We start from the raw sequence: 11,812 nt of genomic DNA on the forward strand, positions 1-11,812 counted from the left end.
ATAACGATTACCTATACTAATTTGTTCATCTCATTCATTCATTATCTCTAGCCGCTTTATCCTGTTCTACAGGGTCGCAGGCAAGCTGGAGCCTATCCCAGCTGACTACGGGTGAAAGGCGGGGTACACCCTGGACAAGTCGCCAGGTCATCACAGGGCTGACACATAGACACAGACAACCATTCACACTCACATTCACACCTACGGTCAATTTAGAGTCACCAGTTAACCTAACCTGCATGTCTTTGGACTGTGGGGGAAACCGGAGCACCCGGAGGAAACCCACGCGGACACGGGGAGAACATGCAAACTCCGCACAGAAAGGCCCTCACCGGTCACGGGGCTCGAACCCGGACCTTCCTGCTGTGAGGCGACAGCGCTAATCACTACACCACCGTGCCGCCCTGTCCCATAACGATTACCTATACTAATTTGTTCATCATTTTAGGAAAATACCATATTTATAAAGCCAAGTTTAGTCGTTCAAATCCTGCATTTATAGCCTTCGAAAAGGAAACTGAACAGTATATCAAAATCATCTCTGACTCTAAAAACAAGAAAGCTGCTAAAACTTTTAATTTGTCCTCATTATTTAATGTCTTTATTTGAAAACTCCCACTGGCTCTTGGTTTGTTTGTGTGTGTATTAATAACTGTGTTTGTATTTTGTTGCTGCTATTTTCAAATTAAGATTAAAAAAAAAAAAAAGCTGAGGCGCGGTTTGTAGACGGGAAATGACAACTTTATGCTGCATTATGAACGCTGCCAACTTGACTTTTATTATGAACTGTTGACTTTAATCCCGCTGGTCTTGGCAGCTGACTTCACCTTCGTGTCACTGCCGAATCTCGGTTAAACATGTCTCAGGTGGTGTTTAGCAGGTTCTACAGTTTCTGTCGTTTATCGAGGCGGATGTTCTGCACTCAGACGACTTCTCCATTAATCCTCCGAGAGCAAGAGGACGGGATAAGGTTAAAATGCAGCTGTTCAGTATCATTTACACAACAATTCCTGCACGTTCATGGGGACACAAAACAAAACCCCCTGCTGCTACTCTGTTAAATCCAGACGCGCAGCTTGTGAACAGGCAAGGCAGGAAACTGCTTGGGGCCCCCTGGCCCAGGGGCCCCCTGAGAGTCGGGGCCCGAGGGCTTATTTATTTTGTTTTTATTGTTCGTTACCATTGTATTTTCACATTTGGAATTTTAAAAAAACCTTTGGTTTCATACATTTTTTTGTTGGTGTCAGTGGGGCAAAAAAAAGTATTTAGTCAGCCACCAATTGTGCAAGTTCTCCCACTTAAAAAGATGAGAGAGGCCTGTAATTTTCATCATAGGTACACTTCAACTATGAGAGACAAAATGAGAAAAAAAAATCCAGAAAATCACATTGTCTGATTTTTAAATGATTTATTTGCAAATTATGGTGGAAAATAAGTATTTGGTCAATAACAAAAGTTCATCTCAATACTTTGTTCTATACCCTTTGTTGGCAATGACAGAGGTCAAACGTTTTCTGTAAGGGCCCGTTTACACGAGGACGCTGTCGGGTAAAAACAACTAAATATTTTATCGGAAGTGCCTTTCGTCTACACGGGGACGGCGTTTCTGAGGCTGAAAAACGGAAAAAATTGAAAACGCCTTCCAGAGTGGATAAGTTAAAAACAGCCCCCGTTGCATATCCGTCTAAACTACCCAATACGTGAAACTCTGCTCGGATCTGCTCACGTCGGGTACGCGTTTACGTCATACATATGTCATATACTGTACATGCCAGCCCGGGAAGTAAGAAAGTAAGTAAAAAGTGAGAGCATGTCTGATTATATCGATCCAACGGACCTTCAAGCTGCTCTGGCAGCTTTAATAAACGTCCAGGAGTCCTTCGAACATCTATACCGAATCTGCACATATACCGTTAATGAACAGAAGTGGGTATAGTATGCTCTTACTTTTTTACTTACTTTCTTACTTACCATAGCCAGAGTAGTCAAAGTTTTCGCGGTGCAGATGTGCAGATCAGACAAGACGGAAGACGTTGCGCATGCGTGCAGACATAGCGGAGGTCTTTCACAGCACCACCTAGCCGCCTGGCATGCACATCCAATTGAATTCCACACATTTATGCGTCACCGTATAGATGCAGATTTCCACCTTGAAAACGGTCGTGTAGACGCGGAAAAAAGTGAGAACGAAAACGGACTTTTGCGTTTTTGTTTCAGACCGTCCCCGTGTAAAGTGGGCCTAAATCTTCACAAGGTTTTCACACACTGTTGCTGGTATTTTGGCCCATTCCTCCATGCAGATCTCCTCTAGAGCAGTGATGTTTTGGGGCTGTCGCTGGGCAACACGGACTTTCAACTCCCTCCAAAGATTTTCTATGGGGTTGAGATCTGGAGACTGGCTAGGCCACTCCAGGACCTTGAAATGCTTCTTACGAAGCCACTCCTTTGTTGCCCAGGTGGTGTGTTTGGGATCATTTTCATGCTGAAAGACCCAGCCACGTTTAATCTTCAATGCCCTTGCTGATGGAAGGAGGTTTTCACTCAAAATCTCATGATACATGGCCCCATTCATTCTTTCCTTTACACGGATCAGTCGTCCTGGTCCCTTTGCAGAAAAACAGCCCCAAGGCATGTTGTTTCCACCCCCATGCTTCACAGTAGGTATGGTGTTCTTTGGATGCAACTCAGCATTCTTTCTCCTCCAAACACGACAAGTTGAGTTTTTACCAAAAAGTTCTGTTTTGGTTTCATCTGACCATATGACATTCTCCCAATCCTCTTCTGGATCATCCAAATGCTCTCTAGCAAACTTCAGACGGGCCTGGACATGTACTGGCTTAAGCAGGGGGACACGTCTGGCACTGCAGGATTTGAGTCCCTGGCGGCGTAGTGTGTTACTGATGGTAGCCTTTGCTACTTTGGTCCCAGCTCTCTGCAGGTCATTCACTAGGTCCCCCTGTGTGGTTCTGGGATTTTTGCTCACCGTTCTTGTGATCATTTTGACCCCACAGGGTGAGATCTTGCGTGGAGCCCCAGATCGAGGGAGATTATCAGTGGTCTTGTATGTCTTCCATTTTCTAATAATTGCTCCCACAGTTGATTTCTTCACACCAAGCTGCTTAGCTATTGCAGATTCAGTCTTCCCAGCCTGGTGCAGGTCTACAATTTTGTTTCTGGTGTCCTTTGACAGCTCTTTGGTCTTGGCCATAGTGGAGTTTGGAGTGTGACTGTTTGAGGTTGTGGACAGGTGTCTTTTATACTGATAACGAGTTCAAACAGGTGCCATTAATACAGGTAACGAGTGGAGGACAGAGGAGCCTCTTAAAGAAGAAGTTACAGGTCTGTGAGAGCCAGAAATCTTGCTTGTTTGTAGGTGACCAAATACTTATTTTACCGAGGAATTTGCCAATTAATTCATTAAAAATCCTACAATGTGATTACCTGGATTCTTTCCCCCCATTCTGTCTCTCATAGTTGAAGTGTACCTATGATGAAAATTACAGGCCTCTCTCATCTTTTTAAGTGGGGGAACTTGCACAATTGGTGGCTGACTAAATACTTTTTTGCCCCACTGTATTGGTGATGAACACTGGTCAGAAGGGCCCCCTGGAAATTTTTGCTTGGGGCCACAACAGACTCTAGAATCACCTCTGAATAAATCAGTGGACTAAAACAGAACACTTACCTTTTGGATTTTTTTTCCCCATTAAATTGAACAGTTGAAGTATCAGAAAGTTATAGTTTAGTTGTCTATATAAGAAAGGAGCCTTCCTTAAATATAAGACAAACTTTTCTTTAAAGTAAGCTAATAAATGTCATTATGGTGAAATCAATCCAAGCATAAACATCATGAATAGATCTTTATGTAGTTGTTAAGGGGGATTTGGCTCTAGCTTCCTCTCTAAACCTTTATGAGCTCACTGGTCACATCTGCATACATGTCAACCTATACGGAATGTCCGTATTTTATACGGATTTGATTCAATAAACATAGTATATGGGCGTACAAATAAAGTTATACAGATTCTTTTAAAAAACTTCAATATTTATTTAGAGCTATAATCAATTCCCACAATGATAAAAGAGCGCATAACATTTACAAACGTACTGTACACCACAGAAAGCACAAACAGCCAGTAAAGAGTCTTATGAAATCGCGCGCTATCTTGTGGTAGCGAGACTTCGTTCCACTTTTGATCATGCGCACACCGCATTGCGAGAATCCCGCCAACCGGGAAGTAACATTTTGTTTGAAACGCGTATTTCCACCTGAGCGACTTTCAATAGCGACTGAAAAGATTCTGAATGGGCACTCCGGCAAGATCAACACAGACACTTGCTGTGACATACAGCCTAGTGAGGTATAGATAGTTTTCACTGACGTCACGGCATTCCGGAGAACGCCCTCCAGCCGCCATCTTGTGGGGCTAACAAAACGAACCATCGCTATTACCGGCTACGTTATCTCGGACGAATTTATAAAGTTATATAGTCAGTTTTCTAAAATAAAGATCAATGTCGGCAAAATCAAGCAAACAGAAGTATATGGATACATTGGACAAAATCTCACGACAACGGTATGCAGCCAAACTGGCCTTGATTGGGGGAATTGACCCCTACGAAGTGGACAAAGATGCGTTTTCAAGTGACTATGCAGGGCTGCCATCCATATCGTACCCTGATATTGTGAACTATTTCGTGAGTAGTAAAAGTGCCTACACACTTGACGACCTCAAAGCATACAAGTCGCTGGAGTCATACAATTATTTTGTCTGTGGCTGGGTCCGTGAAGTCCACCATATAAAAACAAGTGACAGTCGTGTCCTAATTACAGCCAAGGTATGTAAACATTGGAATTTTAGAGCTCTCAACACTGCATATAAATATATGTGTGTGTATAATATCGAGTTGATTTAAGACAAATTTTACATCCATTAGTGGTATTACAGTACCATGTCAGTTCCAGTTAGGCATCCTCCAGAGATTGTTTACACGATGTTTTGGTTTCCAAAAACAAACTTAAACACAATTGATTGTTTATTTAAACAACTTACCACTTATAAAATGATCGGAGCAGACTTTGCTGTGTTTGGAAGGCTGATAATCCTTGCGGTTGATTCTTGCAAGCCATAGATTTCTCCTTTGTATGCTGAGTTTCTTTGTTTGCTCGCCTTCGTGCTCCCGTACAGTGGGAATTCCATAAAAGCTTGACGTCATCATCTGACCTATTACGACAGCCGTGAATACAACAGGTGTGCACCATTGCTAGCTTTAAATAGCCTGCTTGGGTTCTTTTGAAGACTTTGTACTCGCGCGTTACAATGTGTGCTCAGTGACCCGTACGGTAAGCTTGACCCGCAAGATGGCCGCCACTAGGGAATCCCCGACTCTGTGACGTCATGTGAAAACTATCTATTGGTGCAGAGTGCTAAAAAAAAGCTGTCATGGAGTACAATTCAGAACATTAGAGTGACACTTTGTGTTTTTGTCGAACACTGGAGCTTTGTATTCATTCTGAAGGTTTATTGTTATTAATATTGAATAAAAAGTAACTTGGATATATCATTGTTAATTATCATTCAAATTTTAGGTAAATTATTTTAATTTGCATCTTATACGGATTTTATAAGGGAAATACGGATTTTGGAGGTTGGTTATACAGGTTTGATTGACCAAAGGTTGACATGTATGCATCTGTAAGATTTGTGTTGTGATTTTAGGAGAATCATTTTGAACAACCCCAAGAAGAGGAATGCCTTGTCTCTTGCCATGTTAACTTCTTTGCGAGAGAATATCCTGACTGGGATAGACGACAAGGACCTGAGAGTCATCGTCATATCAGGTAGGTCTCATCTCATAGTATAGTTACTGTAAGTCTTCAACCATTGCCATAGAAAATATCCAGTAACTTCTTGAATCACTGTCTTTTCCTGATTAGCACAGGGTCCAGTGTTCTCCTCAGGTCATGACCTTAAGGAGCTGACCTCGGCACAGGGCAGAGATTATCACACAAGAGTGTTCAGAGTTTGCTCAGAGGTTAGGCCATAATTACCAAACGCTTACCAAAAACTAAACCATCTCTTGTTATCTTTTGTTTTCAATGACATCACTTTGATCTAAAGTTACTCACAATGAGAGTTTTGTAACTATGCTGCCATTTTGATTCCCGTGCAAAGGCTTAATGGATTGGTCCTGTCATGCAATTTTGCCAGTGAGATGCTGCGTATGCCACTGCCACAGCTGTCATCAGGGATGAGAATTTTCCGCCGATCGGCGGATTTCCGACTTTTTCAGACCAAAATGATCGTTTTTGAGATCGATGTAAATCCGTTGAGAAATTTTCAGGGGGGTATGATTAACGATCTGTGGTCACCTTATAACGCAGACATCCCAAGTCTCCCAGAACTTCCGGGAGTCTCCTGCATATTGATAGAAGCGAGCAAGAGCGTGCGCGCGCAACATTAAGGTCTGCATCACGCATCTTAGAATGTGCGCGCGCGAGGGAGACTGTGTGCAGTGTTACCATATATTGCTGACGTTTTCCATCCCAAAATATGTTCAAAACCCGCCAAAATGCACTTAAAACCACCCAATGTGGCAACATTGCCTGTGTGCCTGTTCATGTAGCGCATGCCAGACAAAGAGCATCCTGATTGGGTTACTCAGCAAAATAAGCCAATCAGCTTTCAGTGTGGGCGGGCTTTTATCCCTTTTCTCGAGGACCGACCGGCATAGCAGAGAGAGAGCGCGCGCCCCAAAAAACGAAAGTACAAAACCCACTTCAGCTCAGATTACACAAAAGAATCTCCCTGTCTAATAAGGGTAGAAAATAATAACAGTTTCGCGCGATGTACTGTTTGCAACTTTTTGCTGATAAAATTAATGGTTTTGGGGTAAAAAAAAATAAATAAAAAATAGCCAAAAATCATTAGCCTCTGGAACCCCTGGGCCCCGCCCCCCTGGGCCATGGGCCCCGCCCCCCTGGGCCATGGGCCCCGCCCTGGTTTTTTCAGACTTTTTAAATATTTTTAATTCTCATCCCTGTGTCAGAGCGGCACGGTGGTGTAGTGGTTAACGCTGTCGCCTCACAGCAAGAAGGTCCTGGGTTCGAGCCCCGTGGCCGGCGAGGGCCTTTCTGTGTGGAGTTTGCATGTTCTCCCCGTGTCCGCGTGGGTTTCCTCCGGGTGCTCCGATTTCCCCCATAGTCCAAAGACATGCAGGTTAGGTTAACTGGTGACTCTAAATTGACCGTAGGTGTGAATGTGAGTGTGAATGGTTGTCTGTGTCTATGTGTCAGCCCTGTGATGACCTGGCGACTTGTCCAGGGTGTACCCCGCCTTTCGCCCGTAGTCAGCTGGGATAGGCTCCAGCTTGCCTGCGACCCTGTAGAAGGATAAAGCGGCTAGAGATAATGAGATGAGATGAGATGAGATGAGATCCCTGTGTCATGGTGGATAATCTTGCCCTGCGTGATGGGCAGGAGGGAATCCAGGCTTTCACAGAGAAACGCCAGCCCCTGTGGACCAACAGCACTGAAAAAGCACATGATTGACTCCAGAAACAAACCGCATAGGTGGCTTAAAAAATAAAATAAAAGCCCCATTTGGATCTAATTAGAATGCTTTCCACATTGAAAAGCTTAAACAAAGTGTCCCTTTCTGTATTGTATGATGGCACATTTGGGATAACAGTGTGAGATTCTGTTGGGATCTTAACTGTAATAACAAAAAAAAGACGAAAAAAAATCAACCCTTATCCACTCGCATACTATTTGTTATGCCCTTTGTATAATTTCATTTTTAAAAAAATTTCCAATTTGTTAAAACACAACATGAAATAGTCCAAAAAATGTCTCTCATTCACCCCAGAGGATAATTTACCTACACATACATGTAGCAGGAAGATGGGTGTTGAGATCTAATCTGGAATAACTTTGCTGTTCTCGTCTCTTGTGATAGCCTTATGATTAACAACACCCTTCCATAAGCCATGCCTTTCTTTGAATCTTGGAACTTGTTTTGTAAACTTTCAGAACCTTAATTGTTTTGTCTACCTGGTCAATATGGAACCACAATTCCATATTACTACGCAGATTACTATACAGTGTGCTGATCTTTGCAAAGAGATGCATCATTTGTGTAGGGAAGCAAAATGGCAGACAGCAATGTCACGTGAAAAGAAAGGGTATGTAGTAAGATACAATAGGTGGTGTTCGTTTAATTTCGGTCTTCTTTGAACCTTATTTTTGTTGAAGGTCATGACCCTGATTCAGGACCTCCCAGTTCCGGTGATCGCAATGGTAAATGGCATTGCCACAGCAGCAGGATGCCAGTTAGTTGCCACTTGTGATATTGCTGTAGCAACAGACAAGTCAAGCTTTGCAACTCCTGGTGTGAATGTCGGCCTGTTCTGCTCTACTCCAGGAGTGGCCATTGGAAGAGCTGTCCCTAGAAAGGTAAATCTCCACACATGAGAATTTGAACCCCCAGCCCCCCCCAATCAAGTGTCCTGAACCATATTGTCTTTCCCCCAGGTTGCAATGGAGATGTTGTTCACAGGACGCCCCATCATGGCACAGGAGGCTTTGCTGCACGGACTTGTGAGTAAGGTGGTACGTGAAGAGTGTTTAGAGGAAGAAACTCTGGCCATTGCACGCCGAATCTGCGAGTCTAGCCGCCCAGTGGTGGCTCTCGGAAAAGCAGCCTTTCAGAGGCAGATGGCACAAGGTCGAGATGCTGCGTATGCCACTGCCACAGCTGTCATGGTGGATAATCTTGCCCTGCGTGATGGGCAGGAGGGAATCCAGGCTTTCATAGAGAAACGCCAGCCCCTGTGGACCAACAGCACTGAAAAAGCACATGATTGACTCCAGAAACAAACCACACAGGTGGCTTAAAAAATAAAATAAAATAAAAGCCCCATTTGAATCTAATTAGAATGCTTTCCACATTGAAAAGCATAAACAAAGTGCCACCTTCTGTAATGTGTGATGGCACATTTGGGATAACAGTGTGAGATTCTGTTAGGATCTAAACTGTAATAAAAGAAGACAAAAAAAACCAACCCTTATCCACTCACATACTATTTGTTATGCTTCAATCACAAGTTTTAATAAAGCAATTGAAAAAAGGAGCATTATTTTTAGAAATGGTCATTTGTTGAATGTTAGATACAGGAAATCTTCACATACTGACAAAGGAAGTGGTAGGCGCAGATTATTTAAAAAAAATAATGGTTATATTTGTAGCTGTGAGTAAACATACATGTCACAGCACGTAAAATATTCTGAGAATTACAATTTTCCAATTAATGTAGCATTCTTCATTTTTGAAGACCATGAATTTTGCCAAGCACCAGGTTATTTTAGCACAAGAGCTAATTGCCTCTGCCAGGAGGTTACAACTTGACCTTAGGTGGATACATTCAATTCAGCTGAGAATGGAACCTTACTGAAACACTACTAGTGCACACTATACTACAGAGATAATGTCAGAAGCAGCTTACCTGGGTGAAGGAGAGAAAGAACTGGCCTGTTGCTCAATAGACTTGATAAAACACAGTGGACCAATACCAGCAGATGACATGGTACCCCAAATCATCACAGAGTGCAGAAACTTCACACTGGACTTCAAACACCTTGGATCCTGTGCCTCTCCACTCTTCCTCCAGACTCTAGAACCTTGATTTCCAAATGAAATGCAAAATTTACTTTCATCTGAAAAGAGGACTTTGGACCACCTGAGCAACAGTCCAGAGCTTTCTCTCCTTAGCCCAGGTAAAACACTTCTGACGTTGTCTCTGGTTCAGGAGTAGCTTGATATTAGGAACGCGACAGGTGTAGCCCCTTTCCTGAAGACATCTGTGCATGGTGTCTCTTGATGCACTGACACCAGCCTCAGTCCACTCCTTGTGAAGCTTTCCCAAGTTCTCGAATTGACTTTTTTCTTGACACTCCTCTCAAGGCTGCATCCCTGGCGCTTGTGCGCCTCCTTGTGGAGGGTGTCAATGATTGTCTTTTGGACAACTGTCAAGTCAGCAGTCTTCCCCACGATTGTGATTGCATGAACTGAACTAGACAGAGATGCATGGTATTTATACTGTTAAAATGAAATATTCTAATATTTTGAGATACTGGATTTCTGATTTTCAGGAGCTATAAGCCATAATCAGCCAAATTAAACCCCAAAAAATCCTTGAAATATTTTGCTTTATGTGTAATGAATATAGAATATATGAAAATTTACCTTTTTGAATTAAATTACAAAAAAATTAACTTTTTCGTGATATTCCAATAGTTTGAGATGCACTAATATAAGTCCAAATTAAAAAAAAAAAAAGTCCAGAAGCACAAATCTTTATAATGCAAGAATTTATAAATAGGGTTCCCACTCTTTTCTAAAAACGATTTTCCAGGACATTTTTAGTAATCTAGCTGGTATAACAGACAGGGAATGTGACATATGCTAATGTTGCGCTCTGTGGAAGTCTCATTTAGAAGACACGCATTTTATGACTATAATGTGTCTACTGTATAAATTCACCTAAAACTATGACAAAAGGTTAATAGACTGCAAACACTATTAGTATAACCAATTTACACTGATGTTTAGGTCAACTCTTATCTCAGTGTTCTTTCTTTTCTCTCTTATTTTTCCTGTCCCTTCCTCCAAAAAATAAAAAATCAGGCCAAGTATAAACTAAAAAGCCAGCGCTAAAGTATCTGGCACCTGCCTTACTCAAAATAAATAAAATCAGGAAACTCAAACATAAATTGGCCAAAATAGAACTTGACAAAATCCAAATGTCTATGGCCACAAAAGTTCAACTCAAAATATAGGCTATCTATAAAAAAAAAAACTATCGTCACACTCAATTAAGTTTAGTGTAGTCTTTTGACACTCTCCTGCAGGTTTTCCAGAGATTTTGCCAGAGCTGCCAGTTCTTCCCTTTTCTCTGCAATACTTCTGCAAAAAGCATTTGATTTTGAGAGCAATGTAAAGTCTGGGGTTTTTTTCTGCCCTGACTGCCATTTCATTAGCCTCTTTCTCCATTGTCTGAATGCTTTGAATTATTTTTTTACCGTTTTACTTTGACGCTTCCTATCTCATCGTGGAGGTTCTTTCTTTTGTTGTCTTGAGCCATTTGGTCTTTTTTCTTTTTCTCATCCTCCAGGTACTGTACATACCTCGTTCTTGCTCCTTTGCAATGTTGTATGAGCTCCTTTGGCAGGGTTTCATCTGCAGCATGCCCAGCCATTGCATCCTGGACCAAGCGTAAGGTAACAAGTATCCTCTCTTGGCATATCTTTGTTGACAGAGTAGCCTCTCTCTATAGCAGCTTGTCCATGAGACAGTGTGAGGAGACATTTCATTAGGTCCCACAGTGCTGCATACTCTGCTCTGCCACGGACAAGTCTTTCAAGAAATTCATTAAGCCTGAAGCTGTAAACAAATTCTTGGAACTCTTCTTTATTGTTTGCATTGACATGCAATGAGAATGCTTTATACTGAGCAAGACCTTTGTCACATTCCGAGACAGTGATCCATCTTGTATTGAAAAGAACCTATAGGAGTTTCTCAAACATTGCTATTGCACTTTCAGCTTCTGTTACCATGATCACAGGGTCAAGGGAGCTCAGGTGCTGCACTGCTGGCTACATAAGAGGGCTTCTCTCCATGATTTTCCTGCAGGTCACAGCAAGGAAGCAGACACATTCTTTCTTGAAAACCTGTGTATTCACTGGCTTTTCCTGAAGCTTTTCTGATGCCTTCTCTAAAGCTTGCTTTGTGGCAAATCCCACGTCCATGTGCCA

At 42.3% G+C, this 11,812-nt stretch overlaps 1 protein-coding gene across 1 annotated transcript; it reads left to right on the forward strand.

Moving 5' to 3' along the window:
* The first annotated feature begins 816 nt into the window (after positions 1-816).
* Positions 817-9,132, forward strand: echdc3 (enoyl CoA hydratase domain containing 3). Its single transcript, XM_060914359.1, has 5 exons — positions 817-970; positions 5,721-5,842; positions 5,939-6,036; positions 8,255-8,455; positions 8,534-9,132. The coding sequence occupies exons 1-5, from the start codon at positions 858-860 to the stop codon at positions 8,864-8,866; spliced, it is 867 nt and encodes a 288-aa protein (XP_060770342.1). The 5' UTR covers positions 817-857; the 3' UTR covers positions 8,867-9,132.
* Positions 9,133-11,812: the final 2,680 nt, after the last annotated feature.

This window comes from Neoarius graeffei, chromosome 2, assembly GCF_027579695.1.
Source record: "Neoarius graeffei isolate fNeoGra1 chromosome 2, fNeoGra1.pri, whole genome shotgun sequence".
NCBI classification, from domain to species: domain Eukaryota; kingdom Metazoa; phylum Chordata; class Actinopteri; order Siluriformes; family Ariidae; genus Neoarius; species Neoarius graeffei.